Below are 24,946 nucleotides of genomic sequence, written 5' to 3'. Positions count from 1 at the left end.
GAGTCCTGTAAAAATCTTGAAAACCCCATTCCTTTATAGTCAGCCTGCAAAAAATGTTTCCAGTACAGAGCTGTAACTGATGCAGAATGAAGGACTTGGTACCGGGCCACTACACCGGACACAATGAGAACAACGCCAGTGGTATGGTCGATACAAGATTAACACATTGACCTCGACAGTTGTGATGTATTGAAGGGCTGCAAATTCAATGCCCGGTCTCCGCAACACTTAAGGTAAACGCTTAGACACTCCTGGATGACAGGATATGCTCGTACATAATTGTATCCAAGAGAAACAATTATCGATTAGGAATCGATTATGATTCTTGTCTAAAGGGTTTTCCTCGGTGTTTGAAGACAGAACGTCATTAAGTTGACAGTGAAACTGGTCGTTCATAAGCGTTCATCATGTCACTGGTATTCGCAATCAGCGTGAGTACCTTATGTTTCAAATGTGTGATATTCGTACAGAAACACTTGTTTGTTATCAGGTATCTCTGTTTTTACCACTTGCTAAATATCCCTAAGTGCGAGCATTCGATTATTAATTATATCAAAGAAATTAGTTCAAGAAATAGATTAAATAATTATGAAACTGATTGTTGAAACATTCAAGTTACGGCGTTAGGCTGAAATGTTACCATATCTCGTAATTTAGTTTGTTTCATCATATTGATGCCAATGCGTTTTACTAAGCTTGTACACCCGAGCAGATCCTGGTTAGAATATGTCTTCAGGAACCCATGCTTGCCGTAAAAGGCCCGCTGACTTGGTTGATGCATGTATGTCGTCGTATCCCAATTGCATGGATCGATGCTCATGATGTAAATCACTGGATTGTCTGGTCCAGACTTAATTTTGTTTTATACAGACCGCCGTCGTCATATAGCTGGAATATTGCTGAGTGCGGCGTTAAACAACAAACAAAGTAAGCCTAATAGTATGAGAGATCAGACTCAGGAGGTTCCTCGATCAATACCAATATCGCACTAAATTGTCATTTGGGGGTTCTTTTTATGCTATTTTCATCGTACCCTCCACTGCAAACTAAATCCCAATAAATCAAAACATGTTCGCGACTTCACATCTATATGCCTAATCCCATTTTGATTAACGACCGTCTTCTTGCAAGAATGAGCGTTGTATAAAATCAATAATCACGAGAAATATCAATTATCAGGAAATTACTTGTCGCATTGATTCCTTCCGATATAGATGTTTGTCCATGATTTTCAGATACTGACTTTCTTGATTGTCATGGCTTGCTCAGCTGGTGAGTATCCCAGTACACTTGTGTAGCATAGCATGGGAAGTGATTTTGTCGTCTCTATCTTAACACGTAATTCCATCCGTCACCTGTCTGGTTTACATTTTCTAGATCTCTGAATTATGTTTAAGGGACGGGAACGATATCTTATATGAGTGAGTTGTGTTTAATGCCGATTGAGCAATATTTCTGTTTTTAATATCTCGGCGTGTCAGCTTATAACGGGTGAGGAAAGACCGTTCTTGTATCTTCAAAGGGGGTTAAAGTAATGAAAACTTATTGTCCCCCTGAGAGGATATGTAAAAACACTTAATTCAAAGTACCTTTATTCCTACCATAGTGCTTGCCGTAAGAGGCGAGTAACGGAATAGGGCGGTCAGGCTTACTGACTTGGTTGTGATGCATATGATCGTATCCCAATTGAGTGAAGATCCGAGGTACAATAGTCACAGATTTGTTGAGTACTTCTTTACAAGCAGCAACCGACCCGTGAAGATTCCGGGATAGAATAGGTCTACAGCAACCCATGCTTGTCGTAAAAGACGGGATCGGGTGGTCAGGCTAGCTGACGTGGTTGATGCATATAATCGATCGCAATTGCAAAGATCAATGCTCATGATATCAATCTGGATTGTCTGGTCCAAACTCGATTATTTACAGACCGCCGTCGTATAGCTGGAATATTGCTGAATGCTGCGTTAAACAACAAACCAACCCAATTGAGTGGAACGATGCTCATGATGTCAATCATTGGATTGTCTGGTCCAGACTCGTTTATCTGAGTGCGGCGTTAACCCACAAATAAGCAGAAAACGATATAAGTGTAAATTTACGAGTATTGGGATGTGTCTTGTACACAATCATGGCGAATTGCTGTGCCTCTTCTTCCTGCGCGATACCCTAACAGGATTTACGTCATCAATGGATATGGTTGTGCACAACTATAAAAAAACATGCTCATCAGTGAGCTGATACTTACAGGGGAAAAAATAAATTTACGGTACCATGATTTCACTGATCTCTCAACGTCTAAAAGCATCAACACCAAATTTGAAAACAAGCAATTAGTTATTCACATACATATTTAAAATTTATAGGTCGTTAAGGAAAAGATGCTCAGTAATAATTCAAGTTACATAACGGCAATCTATAAATTGACAGACCAGATAACACAAGAATATTATAATGAGTATGGGTCTGCGTATTAGACCAGCGACAATCGATCGACTTCATTTGTTTGAAGACATATTTGTTTACTTTTCAAAAGATAAACAAACCTAGATTGATGCAATTGTATTCACAATCAAAATTATTTATAGATAGAACGTAATGCAAGCTTCTTAACGATTTGTATATTTTTTGTATTGGATTGATTAAAGGTCATAAAATAGTGACACTTCACTTACATCGATTATGTTCTGCACATATTGCTGGTCTGCTGTTGTTAAGTAGCCTGGGAATCGGTTCCGTATCTATGTCGACTTGAGACAGTACGTGAATGCTCATGTGAAAGGCGACACATCCTCTGCCACGCATCGACTCGGTCTGCATCGGTCACGCGACCTACATATCGAAACTGGACCTTCTAAAGGGACCTACCAGATTCCCCTCTTAGAACGCGCGAGAAGGATACTCACAGTAGGCACCCCTCACGGAATGTGCCGGAACCGTGTGATGTCCTTTGGTTTGAAAAGACAGAAACTAGTTATAGCGGACATCCCCGAAGCGAGGGTGTACTTTGATGCCGTCGTCATCACTGACGTCGTCATCACTTCTCACTCCTGGAGAGATCATGTAGCTAATCTCCGATCGACCAGCTTTAGTGCTACGTATTATTGACCCATTTGTTACATGTAAATTTCATTCTCTAGCAGTTTAATCGTATGCATTAATCATGTATTGATTTAATATGTTGTCATGTACTGAAACTCTTTCAGTAACTTCTCATGTGTGTTTGTTATTCAACGAAGCACTCAGCAATGTTCCAGCTATATGACTGTGGTCTGTTAAATAATCGAGCCTGGACCAGACAGTCCAGTGATTGACATGAACATCGATCTACGCAATTTGGATTATTATTATCATCAATCAAGTCAGTCAGGCTGAGCTCCTGATCCCGTTAGTCGCCTTTCGACAAGCATCGGTGTTCGAAGACCTATCAACCTGGATCTCCACGGCTCTATATTTCTCATGTATTAATGCCATTGGTAATTTTTGCCATATCTTACTAATTATACATATGGTTGTAGTGAGTTAAAATTTAACATCGCATCGGCATTATTTCAGCCATATCACATATGGTTGTAAATGTTATCGGTACATTTGGGTAGGTTATTTTGGTATCTACATTTCCCATACTGATAAGTTTGCTACTCGTGTTTTACTTATTTTTGGAAGCACAATTCTGTTAGCTTCCCCGACTTTATCGTTCTCCAGGCTAGCAAAGGGAGGTTGATTTCTTCGGCGTCCTTGCGACCCTTGGCGCTGTCATGTACCGACCGCCAGGATTTGCTAGACTGTTTACAGGTCGCAACCTAGTTTCGCTAGGAAGTAATTATGTGTCAGTTTTTAATCTGGTACTGACTTACTTTTTCACTGAGCTAAACTTATTGACTAGGGTATGTTATACCCAGTTTTTAAAAAATCCGTGTATTATAATTTTCCCGGGATGGCCTAGTTTTAAATAAAGTTGCTAATTTTCAAGAGAAAGATGATTGGTTTACTGGGAGAAAGGAACATGGAAATTGCCTTCTGAAAGTTCAAGCTCACGAAAATCAATCTTGGGCAGTAATCTCTTCAACATGATATTACTATATTAAGATATGATGTGAAGCGAAAAAGGCAATGGAATGAAACATCTGATGAGGCGATGTCACTTGTCTCCAAATTTTCAGGACGGTAAATCAGTGGCTATTTTTTATGTTTATTGAATATCAGATCATTGATATAACTGAAGCCTAAGTTAACTTCTTGGACAAATTACCTTGTTTTGACTTTGCCATAATTTCTGAATTATATGCATAAAGAAACAGATCATGATCAGCAAGACAGGGAGCTTGCCAACTTCTTGTCTCAATGTCTTACCCCATAATTTTAGATGGATGTTATCAATGACAAAAATCGGCATTTCACATTTGCTTTCATTTTAAAGAAATTGACCTGAAGATGTAAATGTAACTGTAATTTTGTTCACCGAGGCTCATGAAACATGCATCCTGATTTAGTAGATATATAATTCTGTCAAATGCATCAACTAGAATGACTAGTATTGAACCGCGCTGATGCAGGCGCCCTGAACCCGAAGGATTTTCCATATCACAACAATGCGATCAATGGTTTGTGTAGGTTGTTCATGTTGTAACGATATTTGCCGCAGGACATTTGTTTCTTAGGTGTTTCCTCATGAGAGATATACGTAGGCAATATGAAAGTCCTACGATAAAAAAAACTCCAAATTAAGTCCTACATAGGATTGTTTATCTCCTAAGGGAAGATACAACCTTTTGTTTACATCTGTCACTAGGCGCGTCCGTAGCTCTTGACGCTCTAGAATTTTAAAAAAACCCTGATCAGACGGAACAAATTTGAACTTTTCAACCATGACAGATAAATATCATATAAACCCATATTTATCAAGACGGCTTTCATTTCCGAAGTTGTCGTTGGGCTTCCTTGCGTCTTCCTCCCAAGGGAGTTTCCGTGACATGAAGCCACAATGTCACAACACATGCAATCAATGGTTTGTGGTGGTTGCCTTTCCTTGGATCACTGATTGATGATTCACACTCGAGATATCAAAGGCAATACAATTTTATGTAAGATTTATTTGTTGTTGGCGCAAACAGCCTGGCTATGATGACCCTTCAGCTAAACTTGATTAAATATTTATTTGAGCATACTGTTTAACATTTGCAAACTAAACATCAAATGAGCCAGTTAACATGTAGCTCACCTGGCAAGAAGTATGTGCAAGATATTCAATTAAAAATATCGATAAAACCCTTCCCATAGCCAAAAGTAATCTCTGCTAATAGCAGAGTCGATTGTACGATTCCGACTGTGTCATGAGCATGTGTTAGGAATCACTATGAAATGGGGTTGGTTGGTTGGTTGGTCTGTTGTTTAACGCCGCAGTGGGCAATAGTCCAGCTATATAACGGCGGTCTGGAAATAATCGTGTCTTGACCAGACAATCCCGTGATTGATATTATGAGCATCAATCCACGCAATTTGGATCAATCAAGTCAGCGAGTCGGGCCTATTTAGACAAGCATGGATGGCTGAAGACCTATTCTACCCCGGATCTTCACGGGTCGGGACAACACCATTTTGTTTACTTTTGTGGTTAGACGAGCCAAATGTCTGGCGTGATCTGAGCTGCCTGATCGACCGCTTGATCGTGCTGCTCGAAACCTGGCCCACGGTAATCGCGAAAAAGAGTCTGCAATTATGTTTGCCTGGGTTGGTATATGGGTCATTCTCTAATTATAGAAACGGGCTCCGTCCGTCCGTACATCCATACGTCACTCATAAACTATTCAATATTTTTTCATCAAACTTTGCAGGTTTGTCAGGTACATGCTGAACTGATGCCTTTTGCTCTTTAGAAATTTTAGAAATATTTATTTTTTACATTTCCATTGCAACAAGATGGACTTAGGTTCCAAAGTCTTCTTTTTTTTTACATTTTCCATGACAAGTTCCACCTCGGTTAAAAAAAGGTTAGGGTTTGTTTAGATTTAATTATGTCATAAATTCTGCAACAGGGGCGGGGGATATAGCCACGTTAGTGGCACACTTTTGTTATGTAACATTTTGACCTATGAAAAAACTACAAATCTGAATTCATTTTTGAAATGTTTTTATTGAGCAGAAAAACAATATAACATTTACTGAATATAAGCGTAAAGCATACAGGCTTAATTTAATATGTCTTATTTTCCTTTTTGCAGAAAATTATTTTTAGCGTCTCTGTAAAAAATGTCTGTGTTTTTACCTTGCAGAAAATTCAGTTTTTGTCACCAAAATAAATATAAAATGAATAAAATATATGATATGGTTGTTGCATTTTGGCATAGTTCAAATACCAACAGCTATAAATTTTTATTTATTGGCTTTACTAAATTATTAGACTGTAAATATATGCATACTATGGAATTATTTGCAGAAAGATATACGGTAAGCTTGTCTACTGCTTACAGTATTCTATAAGGTAATAATAGTTATTTAACTCATTTTATTAATTATATATTTATTTGTCAGCAGAGTTAAAACAATAATAACTTTTGAGATGGCAGAAACAAACCTGGTGCCACGAAAGACAACGAGGTAACAGAAAGACAAAATATTTTGTAATTGCCAAAACTATAATAACTATTTCTGTGTTGGTACTTTCAGAAACAAAGGTAATTAAAATATGGAAACTCAATGAATGTACATATCAAAGTGTTAGGTTTAATTTGTATGAGACACTAGTTAAATAAAATCAGTTAGGTAACAGCACAGACAGACAAAAATTCATAAACAAATATTATGTTGAATTGCTCATCTCAAAACTAGAACTTGATCGGAAAGTATACCAACAACCTTATTAACACTTTAGGTTACTGTTGCTTATTCCATGCAAAAACCTGTAAGGAAATGAGAATAGTCAACTTTCAAAACTGCAATAGTAACAGCACAGACAAAGTCTGATAACAAATTTGCACTTTTACCAAATAATAGCATTATAACTTCTTTGATAGGCATTTAGAAGTTGGAGTACTAAGTAAGGATAAGAATTGATGGATGAACAACTTCTTTATTACAAATTAAGAGCGACGTTTCGGTGTAGGTTCTAACACCGTCACTCTTAAATTGTAATAAAGAAGTTGTTCATCCATAAATTCTTATCCTTACTTAATAGCATTATATGAGACCATTCAGTAAATCATTCATGTGCACATATAAACACAGGTTATTTTTTGCCATGAAATGTTTCCAAAATATCTTAGGACCAACACAATAGTGAGAGGACAGTGATATTTTGGAAGGCTCTGGTACCAAGCTAACAATGTCCTCAAAATGGTACCAGCATTTGTCTTTGATTTGCATTCCACTGCTTTTACACTTTATGCATACATTCCTCCAAAACTTCATCTAGCTCTATATCATCAACATAACCAGGATACGGTATGTTATCATACATAACAACAACCAATTTCACCAGGGAGAACCCTCAGGGTATGACAGGTGATGTATCAGTCTGTAGTGGTCCTCCGGCAGCGTTGAATGCGGGGTTGTACTCCCAGTGTGTACAGGCACCCTCTTCTCTACCAGACTTAGCGGCGAGACTATAAGGTCTGGAAATGGAGGTTTATTAAAGGGGCCAGAAATTCTACCAAGCATTATTTCTTTATCGAATTTGGTTCTTACCACATGCGGGAGCTGCATTGCGGACCGAAGGTCTTTTGCAAATCCCGGCCCTGTGGGGCCCCCATACTGTAAACTGAAACCTGCAGAAAAACCAAGATTTAAGAACAAGGCAAGTTTTGGGTGAGAAAAAGAATAATGCTTGAGCCAGGGTAACATATTTCCAAACTTAATTGGAAGGTCTGCTAGCGTTCTCACCTGGCGTTGCATTGTTTCCTCTGCTGCCGCTTGCGTGGCTGTCTGCTGACTGTCTTGAATTTGAAGTTGGGTGCGTACCGGTTGATTGAACCGATGGTAAGCTTGATACAGACAATAGTTTATTAACGTCTCACTTCTGTACATACATAAATCAACTTTGTACAACTTGACATAGATAAAATGTACAGAACCATTCAATAGAATTATGAGAGACAAATTATCACAGAATTTATACATAAATGATATAAAGATGATATAGTAAAAAGTTATCCATATAAAAGATGTTTTCTACGATTAAGAATTAAAAAGTAAACTTTGGCAAGTATAAAACACACACTGGAGTCACTGAAAATTAAAGTTTGTCGATATCAGGTATATCTAAAACATTATAATATTTAGCAATACATCCATTAAAAAGAGTTGCCCTGATATCGTTACGCAGTGAAACAAAACATGGACCTCGTCTTCTACGCTGTCATTACAGTGAAAACATTTTCTATTGTTGACGGGTACACCTTCGTACCGACCGGTTTCCAATCGAATAGGAGCCACGCCACATCTAAACTTGGCTAGTGCCGATCTATAGTTTCTGGGCATCTTATTTGACGGGTAAACCTTCGTACCGACCGGTTTCCACTCGAATAGGAGCCACGCCACATCTAAACTTGGCCCCTCTTTCTTTCTTAACATATCACTCCAACGGGTAATATATTCATTCATACACCATTGTTCCACCTGTGTACTAACAGAAAATTTATCAATAAAACATGTAGCGTTTAATAGATGTCCTAAATCCATATTAGTAAACTTCTTTCCTACCCTAACATTCCATTTTTACAACCATTTACAGCGTATCTATCAGCCCAGTTAAACACGTGTTTGTTTAACCTACTAGACATATTCTTAAGGCGACACCATTGTCTTGCTACACTTTTCCACTGTCTGACAACAGGCAGTATCCATCCCATGTCCCCATTTATAGTGACGTTAGGGGCGTATTTGCTGAGTGCCAAATAAAATCTAATGGCTCTATGGTGTACAACATTTATTGCTGACACCTCATAATTACCCCAGATAGCCGCCCCGTAGTCAAGAACAGACCACACCATACTATCGTACAATTTGGAATAGGTTTAGAAATGCATACCGCCTATTGTCTTAACTTTGGATATCAACAGGCCCAAAGCACTAATAGCAGACTTTGCTGCTGCACGTGCCATTGCAGTAAAATCTAAGTGGTCTGTGAACAGTAGACCAAGATGATAATTATACTTAGCAGCAAAGTCTAAAATCATATTTCCGACATTAAAAACATGCTTCGTCTGTATGACAGACGGGTTTCTAAAATGGACAATTTTAGACTTTTCCTTATCTCTATCTTATTTGTGCAACACCAAGTATGTAAAACATCTAACAGTAGACTGAGATCAGCTTCATTCTCAGCTAGCAATGCTAAATCATCCGCATATGCTAATGCTGCAATATTAAAATTGTCTACAGTTACACCAATATTAAGACTGTTGAGAGTATATAATAAATCATTTATGAACAAGTTAAAAAGCAAGGGAGATAACAAACACCCCTGTTTCAAGCCACGGTTTACCGTGAACCAGGAAGTAAAGAAACCATTCACTCGAACACTGCATTTTAACACCCTTGTATAATGATTGCAAGGCAGGTAACAGTTTGCCTCCAGTACCATGATGAGAAAGTTTATCCCATAATATGTTTCTATTAACATAGTCGTCAGCTTTCTTAAAATCTATGAATGCAACAAATGTTGGTTTCTTTTTTTACTTTTCTGTTTTCTATATATGCTGTTAGCGTTTGGACGTGATCGATAGTAGATCTTTTTAGCCAGAATCCGTTCTGTGAAACATGGAGTACGTCGTTAGCTTCTGTCCACCGTTGTAGTCTTCTGTTAAGGATACTACAATACAGTTTATAAAGGGATGTAGTCAGTCTGATACCCCTGTATGAGAGGGTTTCTCTAGGGTCCAGGGTTGAACACTTTGGAATGGGACTAACGATGCCTTTCGACCATATTTGAGGAATCTTTCAAGAAAAAAACAATTATTAAAAATATAGTGGAGCGTTTTGGCGATAGCATCAGCCTACAGCACCTCGACGGGCATTTCGCCAATACCTGTTGCTTTTCGTGTATGAGCCTTATGGATAGCAGTCTTTACTTCAAATAGTCATGGTCATTGGCGCTGTCACCGTCTCTCCTAGAAGCTAACATCGTATCACTGTCTCCATTTAGCAAACCGCTAAAGACATTTTTCCACCTTTCCAACACCATGTCCTTGCCCACACCCACAGTCCCACCCTCCATAACTACTGCCATCGGTATTGTCTTGTGCCTCTCCGACCCTACACCTACACGTCCTATCTGTCTCCAGAACTCACTATCAAGAGCCGTACATAATTCATCTAGACTGTTCACGATCTCTTTCACATATGCACGTTTAGCCTGTTGTACTCTTTTATCAAACTTCTTACGTAAAGTCACAAAGCAGTGTTTCAGAAACTGTTTATCCGACTTAGTCCTGCATTTACACCTTTTCTTTTCGGCTTCACACATCTCGTTCCAAAAAGTCGTCAGTTAATCTTCTTGCTCCTCCGTCGTTTATTAGAAGTCTTGGAGTTCAGCGTAAAGGACCTACTTTTCAGCTTACATCTCATTTCTTCTTTAACCAAGCCAATCAGCCTGTCTGAGGCTACAAGTAAATCCGGATTAATGTTTACTGTTGTATCTGCACCTGCTCCTAGCGACAACATACCCGTATTGAGTTGACCTAGCTTCGAGTTGTTGCTCGATGAAGCTGCCGTTGTCGCTGTCGCTGCTGTTGCCGTTGTGGTCCTCTTGGCTGAGGGTTGCTGTCTTACCAACTTGTGCGCAAGCGACGCTTTTCTTTTTGGTGGCATTGTACTCGTTTTATGTAATGTTTACGTAGGTGTACTCGTTTATGTCGCGGTTACAAGATGGCGAAGTGAGTGTTTTTGAAATGACGTAATATATATGACGTCATAAGTATGACGTCACTTGAGAAACAAAGAAAGACGATAACAAGGAGAAGAATTTGTTTGGCAACAAGGCCACGTGTTGTAGTTGTGGTTGTTGCGTATAATAAAATAAAGGGTGATTATTATTACGGAGTCATCGAATGTGTAATTATGATTGTAACTGAGTGTGATTATGTAAACTTGAATATGCTTGTGTATGAACAGATGAGTGTGCGCCTACATGTATGTGTCCATGTGGACGAAAGGGAATACATGATGTACATAGACTACTTGGATATGCCTGGAATTACATTAGGATTAGATCTATAAGTTAAGGTAGATATATCAGGCGGACCAATAACACCATTTAGCTAAATATTGCTAAATGACATTATCATACATAACAACAACGAATTTCACCAGGCATTCATTTGTATCAACTGGCTGGTGTATTTCCTTTTGTTTTTCCATCTTATCTGTGTCTGAGCTATGTACTATTTCCTTGTTTCTTGGTGAATCTCATCATCAATCATCAATCAGCACACACCTCCACTCCTCTCTTTCCCCAAATCAGACTCTCCATTCTGTCAGCACACTCCTGTCTTTCCCACACTCAGTCTCTTCATTCTGTCAGCACACACCTCCACTTCTCACTTTCCCCCACTCAGTCTCTTCATTCTGTCGGCACACACCTCCCCTTCTCGCTTTCCCCAACTCAGTCTCTTCATTCCGTCAGCACACAACTCCACTTCTCGCTTTCCCCCACTCAGTCTCTTCATTCTGTCAGCACACACCTCCCCTTCTCGCTTTCCCCAACTCAGTCTCTTCATTCCGTCAGCACACAACTCCACTTCTCGCTTTCCCCCACTCAGTCTCTTCATTCTGTCGGCACATACCTCCACTTCTCGCTTTCCCCCACTCAGTCTCTTCATTCTGTCGGCACATACCTCCACTTCTCGCTTTCCCCAACTCAGTCTCTTCATTCTGTCAGCACACACCTCCCCTTCTCGCTTTCCCCAACTCAGTCTCTTCATTCCGTCAGCACACAACTCCACTTCTCGCTTGCCCCACTCAGTCTCTTCATTCTGTCGGCACATACCTCCACTTCTCGCTTTCCCCCACTCAGTCTCTTCATTCTGTCGGCACATACCTCCACTTCTCGCTTTCCCCAACTCAGTCTCTTCATTCTGTCAGCACACACCTCCACTTCTCGCTTTCCCCCACTCAGTCTCTTCATTCTGTCAGCACACACCTTCACTTCTCGCTTTCCCCCACTCAGTCTCTTCATTCTGTCAGCACACACCTCCGCTTCTCGCTTTCCCCCACTCAGTCTCTTCATTCTGTCAGCACACACCTCCGCTTCTCTTTTTCCCCCTCTCATAGACTCTGTGTTCGAAGTGATCATGTTGGTTGGTTGGTTGGTTGTTTAACGCCGCACTCAGCAATATTCCAGCTCTATGACGGCGGTCTGTAAATAATCGAGTCTGGACCAGACAATCCAGTGATTAATATCATGAGCATCGATCAATGCAATTGGGATCGATGACATGCATCAACCAAGTCAGCGAGCCTGACCACCCGATCCCGTTAGTCGCCTTTTACGACAAGCATAGTCATATTTTACGGCAAGCATGGGTTGCTGAAGACCTATTCTACCCCGGAATCTTCACGGGTCTGATCATGTAACATCACTTTCCTCTAAAGTGGCCATATATGTTACATTTCTTAATTATTTGTGTCAACATGATAAAAACCATCCTAGAATGTCTTTGCTGTCACTGAAATGTGTCTGTGCTGTTACTATTAAAAGTCTGTGCTTTTACCAAAGATCTACTGTGCAGTATAATCAGTGTTTATTGGCCCAAATGTTAATAATATTCAGATTTTCATGCAACAAGTAAACATACAAAATACATTACCATTTATGTTTTCTTTGTCTTTTGTGTAATTTAGGTTTTACCGACTGTAAATCACTAATATATTTCAAAATACATGTATTTGAGAGACCAGTAGTCACGGTAATAAGATAGGTAATCAGACAGGTAATTAACCATTAAGTCAGAATGTGTAGGGAGACTCGTAGAGGGAGACCCTCAATTAATACATGATGATATAATAAAGCAGGTATTTCGGAGATATTAGTAAAAAAATGTTGTATCTATTCTCAAGAGATTGAGATCTGTGACATTTCCTGTTAAAACAAAAACATTTTTTCTGAATAAATTCTTTAATTGCATAACTCATAGATGCGATCGTTACAAAACCACTGCCAACTTTAGGATAAGGTATTTTAACAACGTCAGAGTCAGACTGATTTACTTGAAATAGCTAGGTTAGCCACACTTAAAGTCTGCACTAAGTATTCTTGGCACCACTGAGTTTTGGTACTTTAGCTACTCTGGCTTTGTAGTCACTGAATAGTCTACCCTTTCTTCTCCTTTTTCTTAGCCAGTGATGTATGGCAGGACAGGGATCATAGGTCTGCATACCGCCCTTGGGCAAGCTCATGGGTGCTGATAATATTCATTATAAGTTACTCAAACATTAACCCTAGTCATGCTTAGAAACATTATAACATATTTTTTATCATATCTGGACAACGGGAAATTTCCCTTCATCATGGCGAAATGCCGTTGTTATTCCAATACCAAAACCTGGCCGTCATCATACTGATCCTTCGAATTATAGGCCGATATCGCTCACTAGCTGTGTATGCAAGACCATGGAAAGAATTGTAAATAACCGACTTATATGGTATTTAGAAACTAATAACCTTTTTACAAATATTCAGTGTGGTTTTAGAAAAAATAGAAGTACAGTTGACCATTTGGTTAGACTGGAAACATTTGTGAAAAATGCATTAATTAATAAACAACATACGGTATCAATATTTTTCGATTTAGAAAAAGCGTATGATACCACCTGGAAACATGGAATTTTAAAAGATCTTTATGACATGGGTTTGAGAGTGCGTTTGCCCCATTTTGTAGATCAGTTTTTAACAGATAGAAATGTCCAGGTTCGTGTGGGATCCACCATGTCTGATTTTTACGATCAAGATGAAGGTGTCCCACAAGGTAGCATATTATCGGTAACGTTGTTTAGCATAAAAATTAATAGTTTATCTAAGGTTTTAAATGACTCTGTTGACGTGTCTTTGTTTTTAATGTATCATGTCGAGGTGAAAATATGTACACGATCGAGAGACAATTGCAACTTTGTCTGAATAGAATCAATGTTTGGGCAGAGCAGAACGGCCTTAAGTTTTCTAAATCTAAAAATAATTGTAGTCATTTCTGTCGAAAATATAAACCACATAGGGACCCGGATTTACATCTATCTGGAACTCCAATGTAATTTGTCACAGACACTAAACTTTTAGGAATGATTTTTGATCATCGCCTTACTTTCTTACCGCATATTAAATATTTGATGGCTAAATGTCTGATAGCACTAGATTTATTAAAGGTTGTTTCTAATTCCAATGGGTGGGGGTGATCAAACGACCCTCCTCCACTTATATAGATCACTTGTCCGTTCTAAGCTCGATTATGGCTCCATCATCTATGGTGGAGCCTGTGAAAGTAAATTACTCGATCACATACATCACCAGGGTCTAAGACTTTGTCTTGGATCTTTCAGAACCTTTCCCATTGACAGTCTGTACGTTGAGGCCGATGAGCCGCCACTTAAACTACGCCGAACTAAATTATCTTTGCAGTATATCACAAAATCAGTGATAAATCTACAAATTTAACTACCTGAGTCCTGGGACTCACTGAACTGACTATTTATGAGTCCAATCTGAAATATATGAGTCTCTTTGAAACTTTAATGAGTCCCAAATAAAAATAATATTTCGAATCATAGTTGACTTTACCCTCCTTGAGAACTTCAATATCTTCCGTTTCAAATTCATGTAAAAAGTCAATAAAACTTTGAGATTTTGTCAGGGGGACGTTTACACAAGCTAACCAGTGTACAGATTTCAACAAGGCGACAGCTGCTTTATCTTGTTTTGCTGTCATACGTGCATGTGCTACCTGCAAATCTTCACGAAGTTTCGGAGTCTGAATTGACAATTTATGATCATTATCATTTATATGCCTGGTTAAGGTACTATTTTGGAAATTTCTGCACTTAGCGTTACGTGTCATGCCATTTGTTTTACCATTTTCGGTGCAAAGCTTGCAATACATGAAGTTGCTTTCCTTATCGTATATCAACCACGAGCGGTGTGCGGTTTGAGTCAATTTGACTGGAATGTTCTTACTTTCTGTTTTCTGATAGGTTCATTGGCTGACTGAGACTCGCCTGCTCAGTTTCACTTGTCTCAATTGTATCATTCTGACCAAACATCGATGACAAAGTTTTTTGAGAAATAAATGTGACAGCTTTGCTACCTTTCTCGGCGGCATGTCGACTGCTAGAGAAATTATCAACAACAGAAACCGAAGTCATATACCAGCTTGCTTACGATTGGTCACTTGCTTATTGACAACCAATTAGCTATCGCGTTTTAAAGAAAAACGTCGCACAGTTATTTTTAGACCGGGACTTTCCATGGAAAATCGATTGACCAAAATCTCGTTCATGCACGCATTTAGACAAAAGAAACCTTCGTTAAAAACGTTGATATTAATTTTCCACATAAAAAGAGCATTAGTGTTTCATGAAAACCTTGCGTCCTGGAGGACGCACGTATAATAAGATATGGGTCCTGTCAGAATTTAATGCGTCCGAGACGCGGGACGTGGGGGTAGATTTATCCCTGTAAGCTAATCCATCTAACCCCGCGCACAACTGTGTGTTTAATCTTCTTTATGAGGATCTGTATAATAATAAGTCCTCTTTTATTCCGCCTCTTGGAATAAATTCTGCTGCTGGTATTAAACTGAAAAATATATCTCCTTTCCGCCTGCTTTCTTCACCCCCTTGGCAATTGGTAAAGCCACGGGTGGATCTTACATTATCTAAACTTAGACAATCGGACACTAATCAACTACAATATCAACAGACCCGTGAAGATTCCGGGGTAGAAGAGGTCTTCAGCAACCCATGCTTGCCGTAAAAGGCGACTAATGGGATCGGGTGGTCAGGCTCGCTGACTTGGTTGATGCATGTCTTCGATCCCAAATGCGTGGATCGATGCACCTGATGTCATCACTGGATTGTCTGCTATTTAGGAATTTTAGAATTTTTTATTTTTTACGTTTCCATGGCAACAAGTTGGACTTAGGTTCCATAAGATGGTGTTCGTTTCCGGACACTCCAAAACCATTAAATACATTCTTACAAAACTGAAACTGGTGCCATTTGATATTAAGGAGTTTTAGAAATATTTATTTAAGAATTTCCATTGCAGGTTTTTTTACATGGGCTAAGCGAAACGTTGGGTCAGTTACCTGGTTTGGGACCATAGCGTGTTAACATTGGCTTGGGGATATAGATGACGTCGGCTATACGCTTGTTCAACATATTAATGAATTGAAATACTAATCCTCTTAAATCTTATTGCAGAATATATTATTAGATTGATTATCACAAACAAACATCAAATGCATTTCTCTTTCACAGAATATATGGATCAGCGTGGACGAGAGTTTCTACTTGGATTTCCGCTCTGGCCTAATGCGTCCCAAAGTGGCTCAGTTCGACTGCATGTACGAGGGCCGAAATACACCAACCTTACAATTGAACTGGTCGGGTCCGGGGAAATTAACAATTATACCATTGGGCTTTCAGAAAATCTCACAATCCACCTACCGACAAATGTTGAATACAATGGATCAGAAACACCTCATAACAATAGTGTCCGAGTTTTGAGCACTGCTGAAGTATATGTTTATGTCATTCGTGGAGTTTCGGGGGCTTATTTTGCAGTTCCAAAACTGTCCCACTGGTCAAACATATTCTACGTTGTGTCCCACTCTCCATCAGATGGTGGATACTCCTACTTTTCTATCATAGGGTATGAAGAAGCAAACGTCGAGATTATTTTCAGAACGGAACTAAACTGTGGGTCACTCTTCATAACTCCTTACGTACCAATACGTGTGAAAATCTTGCCCATGCAAATGTGGAGTATATACTGTTCTCAAGATTTGACAGGAACGTACATTAAAAGCCCAAAGCCAATATCTGTCCTCTCCGGTACAACCTTTCCGGAAGATCCGTATGGGGGGAAATTTGTAGAAGGAATGTTACTACCTAAAGCTTTCTTTGGGAGCAACTTTGTTCTTCCAACCATTTCAGGTGATACTGCGGTTTTGAGAATTGTCGCATCAGAAAATGATACGGCGATATATGCTGAGGGTGGTCTATATTGTTATATGGGAGCTGGTGATTACGTGGATGTGGTCACGGACGACGAAGATGTGCACTGTCTTAAAGGCACACGTCCAATCCAGGTAGTGTTGTTAGGGAAGCGAGCAAATGGCAGCTCTCACAGTGTGGATGGCTTTCAAGGGGAGCTGGTCATGGCCGCCGTACCTCCTGTTGAACGTTTTCAGAATCACGACAAAATTGATATATTTTCTGTTGCTGGTGATGGACTTATTAGTCAGGTGATGTTTTTCTTTGAAAATGACACTGACATCGAGATTGGAGGAACTGCAAGTTCTTTCTTTGAATATTCTGAATGTTGTAACCATGTTATATCCTACTTAGTGGATAGTCAACAGACCATGCTGGTCATGCCTAAGAACTTCTCTGTTGGAGTGATGCAGCTGGCTACTACCGGGAGCAAAGGATTTGGGCTGACGATGGGGTGGTCCTTTGGTGAGTTTTCGATCTGAGCTATACACATGCATAACTTTACGGCTTAAGTAGTGGGTGAGTGAGTGAGTACGGTTTTACGCCCTTTTAGCAACATTCCAGCAATATCATGGCAGGGGACGCGAGAAATGGGCTTCACACATTGTACCCATGACGGGAATTGAACCCGGGTCTTCGGCGTGACGAGCGATCGCTTTAACCACTAGGCTACTCGACAGCCCCTAACGGCTTTATAAAAATGAACGTACAATAACAATACATCAATGGAATAAGGTAAAGACTCAGGCATTTTGAAAAACAACAACATTATTACAAATACAAGAGAACATATTCTGTACAAAAGAGTCAAATCTGACATAATACTCGACAGCTATTATCAATTTTATGGCGTGTACTTCAGATGTGTCTGTTTTTCAGATTCTCCATTTTGTCCCAGGGGATCTGGATTCACGTACCTCAACACCTCAGGGCTCTGTATTAAGGCATTCACCAAACCGGCCACGTGGATGGAGGCCCGTACCTTATGTTGGGATCAGAGGCTACGACTCGTTGCTCTTGACACACAGGCTAAGGTCGACAGCATCAAACAATCCCTGAATGACAAGCTTAGCGGTGTGTATCATAATGAGATTCAGTCACGTTTTGTGTTAGTATTTGATCCAGCTTTTGCAGGTGTAGAGGAAACAATATTTTCTTTGTGAGTTTCCAATCAGAGAACGTTTTTAAAAATCAAAATCCAGGTTCCGCCGAATTAAACCCTACAGACTTTTAAAGCATCACGATGCCTTGTGGTTCAAGGATTTCCTGCACATTATTTTAACCTAATAGCTCCGCTAATTATGCCTTGATCACGTTCAAAACGCATACATCAAAACTCACCATGACGTAGCATCCAAATTGGCTAGTTGCTATTGGCATCAAAATATGCATTTTATATGAACTTGTGAACTATAATTGTCAAAAGGTTAAACATTTCGAGCACTTATCACCCGATATTGGGTATGTCGAATTGTTGCTAAACTCAAACCACAAACTTCGCCCTAATTTCCAAAACACACTATTGTGAACTATATTCGATGTCTGAAAAATATGGACAAAATATAGATATTAAACATGACACTATTTCTCAACAGAACACTCGTTTTCAATTGGGCTGCACGCGTTCTCGGTGCTGTTTGACATTAACGCGTACAAGTGGATCGACGGGGGATCTCTTGGTAATGCTCAGGACTGGCTGCCGCAGCAACCACATAACTTCAGTTCGTGTGTCCGTTTGACCACAAAGAACACGAAAGTTGGGTGGGAGAGCGTCCTTTGTGACGTTACATCCGGCTATGTCTGTGAGATGGTGCTAGCACAGACACAAGATGTCCAACTTTTTTCGGGAGAATGCCAGTGTACGTACACAATATTTGCATAATATTACCCATGTGGTGTTTGTTTGTTTGTTGTTTAACGCCGCACTCAGCATTATTCCAGCTATATGACGGCGGTCTGTAAATAATCGAGTCTGGACCAGACAATCCAGCGATTTACATCATGAGCATTGATCCACGCAATTGGGATACGATGACATGCAGCAACCCAGGCTTGCAAGAGGAGACAGGCTAGGTCAGAATGGTTGACGCGGACGATGGCGTGTGATCGTATAACAACGGTGTGGCACGTTCCCATAACATAGATCACTTGTTTGTCTGGTCCAAATCCGTCATGTACATGAATATTGCAGAGTGCATAAAAGAACACACAAACAATTAAATGTATTTTTGCTCGTTGAATGTCAATTCAAAATTATGACATAGGACGTTATGATTCTCACCTGAAGTGGGGCCGATGCGAAGATAAATGTTAACTCGCTCACAGATAGTCCCTTCTGTCATGCTCAAATATACAACTGCCACTTCCAGGTATGCACACTATGAAAGTCCATGTAGTACATGTAAGTCTATATGTAATATATGCAAGTCTATACGTAATATATGCAAGTCTATATGTAAATAGACCCGTGAAGATTCCGGAGTAGAATAGGTCTTCAGCAACCCATGCTTGCCGTAAAAGGCGACTATGCTTGTCGTAAAAGGCGACTAAAGGGATCGGGTGGTCAGGCTCGCTAACTTGGTTGATGCATGTCATCGATCCCAATTGCGTGGATCGATGCTCATGATATCAATCACTGGATTGTCTGGTCCAGACTCGATTATTTCCAGACCGCCGCCATATACATGGAATATTGCTGAGTGCGGTGTTAAACAACAAACCAACCAACCCACTATATGTAAATACCTATGTTACTAGACTCCCACCCTGGATGCCCCACGGCTGACGGTTACACCTACATATACGAGGCCGAGCTCTGCGTCAAGCTTCACCCTCGGCCCAAGACGTGGATCAACGCTGCTGCTGCGTGTCATGCTGATGGAGACCGCCTCGTCACGGTGGACAGTGACTCGAAACAACTCTATCTGCACAGAGTATATCGACATATTTGTGAGTTCAATATGTCATGGTCCAGTATATTACCATCAAGAAAATTCAGGTCGCAACAAACAAAGTTATTACTCAGTATTTAGTATAATCATGTAACGAGCGATCCGTGAAGATCCGGGGTAGAAGAAGTATTCAGCAACACGTGCTTTCCGTAAAAGGAGACTAACGGGATCGGGTGGTCAGGCTCACTGGCTTGGTTGATTGATACTTGTCAATCAATCTTTACTCATGGTAATGATGAGACCACGCTATATAGTACATTGTCTGGGGCGTGTTACAAATTCACACATTTTCTTAGTTTCATAGCATGATACATGGACACTGAATATTTTCTCATAGCTTCTGTACATTTATCACAAGTCATTAACTTACAAAATTTGTTACCGTTTGGGTTGTGGTAGAACTTGCTATTTAGATATTTTGCTCTTAAATCATAATACGCAGGTGATACACATAAAAAATGATAATCATCTTCAATTGATTAACTTGACCCAGTATTTAATAAACTTTAAAAAACTATTGATATGCATGGGGAACCTTCCGCATTCACCATATACCCTTGAGTTTTCTGTGCTAGATTTTACACCCAAGAACTTTTTACACGCATATAAATGTATTTTTTCATTAACATCCAACTGTTCTAGGCCCCATATTTCTGATCCATACAATATCATCGGGCTTATTTCTGTATCAAATATACACAAAGATAAAAATTAAGCACACTCTAATATATTTCATTATTATTTGGTATCAATATTTGTAACATTCATGAAAGATATTACGGGAAGAATTATGTTTCCTCAAGATGATGTGATCAGTCATGCGTAACGAAAGCTCACGTGTCATACATTGTATGTCCGTGCAGCATGCTACCCTCGAGTATCTCTAAAAACAGTATATCTAAACGTTAAAATTGCTTTCTTAAGCTCGGTTTTAAACAGTAATTCCATGGCATTGTGTCACCATGACACGAAGGCGATTATCAAACGCCACAAGATGGCAAATAATCGGCCTGCATAACGCAGGAATGGTCGGAATTTGGGGTATCATCACATTGTCGTAAGCCGTTTAGTCGAGAAACATGCTCAGACCGGTGATTTACAGGGCCGTCCCAGATCCGAAAGACCTCCTGTGATGACACATCACGAAGACGGGACCTTCTTCGTCTCATACGCCGAGAACCCTTTTAACAAGTACTCGTCTGAAACAGCTGTGGTTGCCCAATCGTCGTTTCAGCACCAGAACCGTTAGGAACCGACTGAAAGCAGCAGGCCTGAGGGCGAGACGAGTCATAAAGCATCCCTTGTTGAGAGATCCTCACAAAGTTGCTCGTTTAGCATGGTGTATTGCGCGACAGAACTGGAATCTGAGAACTTGGAGACGGATCCATTGGTCAGACGAAAGTCGCTTTCTGCTTCACGTCACAGATGAAAGAACGAGAGTTTGGAGGCACCTGAAGACGGCCTATACCCCCAGAAACATTTGACCGACTCATGCATACGGCGGGGGCTCGGTAATGGTTTAGGGGTGTATCTCTCATGATTGCAGGTTGGATTTGGTCACCATAAAGGGCTCAGTACATCCGGGACGTTTTGAAGCCAGTCGTTGTTCCTCATTTTGACAACCATCCTCCTGCTCCTCGACCTCAGTACATGGATGACAATGCCAGGCCTCATCGTTCGCATGCAGTCGTGGATTACATGAGGGCCAATGCAATAACGATTCTACCCTGGCCAGCAATGAGCCCAGATTTGACCCCCTTGAACATGTTTGGGATATTCTGGGGCGGCGCATACAGGCACGTGATCCTCCCTTACGCCATTTGGAAGCAGCATTGCATAAGGAGTGGTTGTTGTTGACCCATCAACAGATCCAACGTCTGACTGGAGGCATGTGACGTATGGTGGTATGCGTCATCCGGGCATGTGGAAACATCAAACGTTACTCGTTTACTTAATCCTGCAGCTCCATACTTTTTTAGGTATTGTCTAAGGTAAAAAACAGTACCTGTGTTACCAGGATGTTTTTGTCAGTAAATTTCAATCACAACTCACCAATATCTTCTTTATTTGTTGTTAAATGTTTGTTCTATCCGGGGACAATGGGATCGCTCAGCTCCTGTGGTCAGTCATCCCATGCCATGATTTTTGCCATTTGTCATTGTTCAGAAATAGGGGTGTGCTTAACTTTTTACTTTGTGTATATTTTAAAGTAAACATCATATGTAATATTGTCCAGAAATCTAAGACTTTTTAATATGAATAGTTACATAAACGACCATCATGTTCCAGCACCAAAATACTTCATAGGCAGCTTCTGGCCTAACTTGACCACTGGGCAGTGGGTGTGGACGAACTGCTCCCCGCTGACCTATACCAATTGGGATGCTGGTCAACCCCAGGACAACGACGGTCATTGTGTGCTGACCTTCCCCAGCGGTTTCTGGCACGACGTCCAATGTGGTGAAGTCATGCCGTTTATATGTGAAAGATCTCTGTCAACTACAGATGATGATGGCATTTGCGAAGGTAACATTATACAGATCTTTGTCTCCATGGCAATCGAATTACTAGATGCCTTAATGGGGGTACCGGCTTAGAACAGGTCCCCAGTAACCTGTGTTGTCATAATTGGCGTCTTTACGTAGTCAGGCTCGGTTACTTGTTCGCTACCGATCGCATGAATCGTGGTCATTATATCATAATACCTGGATTGTCCGATCAAGACTCGTCATATAGCTGGAATAGTGCTGAATGTTGCATAAAACAGCACACTTTCAGATACCATTTTATTTTGTATGAGCCAAAAAAATATTCATGTCCCATCAGGTATGTCTTCTTGATAGTCATGTAATTTATGTGTATTAATGTCATGTATGTTGTTCTTCGAGAACGCCGAGTGTCATCACTTTTGTTCTGAAATATATTTAAGATAGCATTCAAAAAGCAGCCATTTGATTTGTATCGGGGTGGAAGTTTTGTTTAGAACAATCTATTTTACTCCCCCAACTATATCCAACATACTATTTATTTACGGAGCACCATAAAATAATCTATTAATTTCCACCATTAACACACAAAAACAAAAAATGTTAATTCAAAGAAACTAATATTATGTAGACCACTGCCAACAAACTATTTATTTGGAGCATATTTCTGAAGACACAATTCATTTAAAAGTTATCTTACATCCTCCACCCCACCCCCATATAGAAATCAAATTGATGTTCCCAACATAATGAATTTCATAATTCTCTTCAGAATTGTCATCATTATTTTCATCTTCGATGCTGTTGACGACATCACTGCTGCAGTCATCATCTTCGTCGGTACTTGTCTCCGAATCGTCTCCATCCCTCCAAACTACTCTTCCCCCGCACTCAGGCGACAGTAATGTTGTCTCAACTGAGACAGGAGGGTCATCGACATCCGAGATTGACTTGATTTCATCAGTGGGGTTGTCTTTTGCTGACACTCTATCGTCAACATTTTCAACCGATACCCTCGTCACCAGTCAGACTACAGGGGCATCGTATGGTGACACAGTGTCATTAACACCTTCAAACGATATGTCATCAACCACCAACTTAGACGTCATTCCCAGCAGGAACAGTTCTGAAGTTTCCGAAACATTTATGGAGTCATCCTTTTACGCTAGTGGAAAAGACATCATGCCATCAACCACATTCTCTTTCCTAGAGTCCCACGAAACTTCTGTATCCCATAAGAGTACAGCGTCCCAAGACAATTTGGGACTCAATGAAAGCTCAGGATCCAATTTGAGTTCAGATTCCTCCACATTAGATTCACCAATGTCAAGATTGGAGACTGACCCTGAGTCGAGCAGCATAATCTCAAATACTTCTCAAGAAATGCAAGCAGATATTTCATCGGTTAATGGTTCTGAGACAGGTGTGACTGAAAGCATGGAAACTCAAAGCGTACACCATTCGTCCTCTTACACTGATGAACCATCAGCATTTACAGAAAGCCTTACATACACCACAACCCTCATCCCAGATTCAAACCCTGAGCGAGTTGTCTATCAGATTTGCAGGTGTTCCTGTATTCCGGGGAACCGACTTGATGACCTCTTGACTCATTCAGTCGACGCAAAAAAGAAGGCGATTAGGGAAAACCTGCTTCTTGACAAAAGAAACTTGACGAAGACCATCATAAAATACACCAGTGCTACCGATGATCGAACCTCTTCCACCAGCATCGGTGCTTCTGGGTTGGCGTTGATTGTTTTCACAGTTCTGCTCATACTTTCTTCCGATGTTCTCACTTTCTTTAAAAACAGACCATATGAAAGACAAAAGCTTCAAGAGTAGAGATGCCATTTTTGGTATGTACTCGTTCAGGTTGCGTGTTTGTTAAGTATAATATATATTTTATTATTATTGACTTACATCGTATTAGGATTTGGAATTACTCAAGTAGCACTGAAAACGGATGAATTAAAGTTTGATATAATAGTAATAGTTAATACATTGCAAGTGAAAATATGATACTATATGACATTTAACTGAAACAATGTATACATCTCAAAGGTGAATTGTACAATGGATAGAGATTTATTTCACAGTAGAAACAATTAATACAATGTTTTACCTTTTGTTCCCAGTGGAGTCTGTTTCGGTGGATAATCAATACCGAATATTCTCTAGCGTTGCCGTTTTGAATATAATGTATCTCCTAATTTATATAAAGAGCACCATTGTTGCCTTCTTTTGTATTGTAGTATAACGGGAGTCAAGTCAATTGATTTTAACATGTGCATATTAACGTTTTGAATACAT

General features: G+C 40.0%; 1 protein-coding gene across 1 annotated transcript; it reads left to right on the top strand.

The window, feature by feature from the left end:
• Positions 1-378: 378 nt before the first annotated feature.
• LOC139450762 (uncharacterized) lies at positions 379-24,478 on the top strand. Its single transcript, XM_071232590.1, has 8 exons — positions 379-431; positions 1,236-1,272; positions 16,459-17,661; positions 18,076-18,270; positions 18,792-19,055; positions 19,954-20,145; positions 22,437-22,673; positions 23,406-24,478. The coding sequence occupies exons 1-8, from the start codon at positions 408-410 to the stop codon at positions 24,476-24,478; spliced, it is 3,225 nt and encodes a 1,074-aa protein (XP_071088691.1). The 5' UTR covers positions 379-407.
• The last annotated feature ends 468 nt before the right edge of the window (positions 24,479-24,946 follow it).

This window comes from Haliotis cracherodii, unplaced genomic scaffold, assembly GCF_022045235.1.
Source record: "Haliotis cracherodii isolate W230 unplaced genomic scaffold, xgHalCrac1.p SCAF_8, whole genome shotgun sequence".
NCBI lineage: Eukaryota > Metazoa > Mollusca > Gastropoda > Lepetellida > Haliotidae > Haliotis > Haliotis cracherodii.
Note: the sequence above shows the minus strand (reverse complement) of the source record. Positions and strands in the feature narration are given on the sequence as shown.

Bases quoted from the DNA above. Each gene is read 5' to 3' on its own strand.
- LOC139450762 (XM_071232590.1), top strand. From the start codon at position 408: ATGTCACTGGTATTCGCAATCAGC. The intron at 432-1,235 runs GTGAGTACCTTA...CATGATTTTCAG, and splicing joins CACTGGTATTCGCAATCAGC to ATACTGACTTTCTTGATTGT. The intron at 18,271-18,791 runs GTGTGTATCATA...ATTTCTCAACAG, and splicing joins CCTGAATGACAAGCTTAGCG to AACACTCGTTTTCAATTGGG.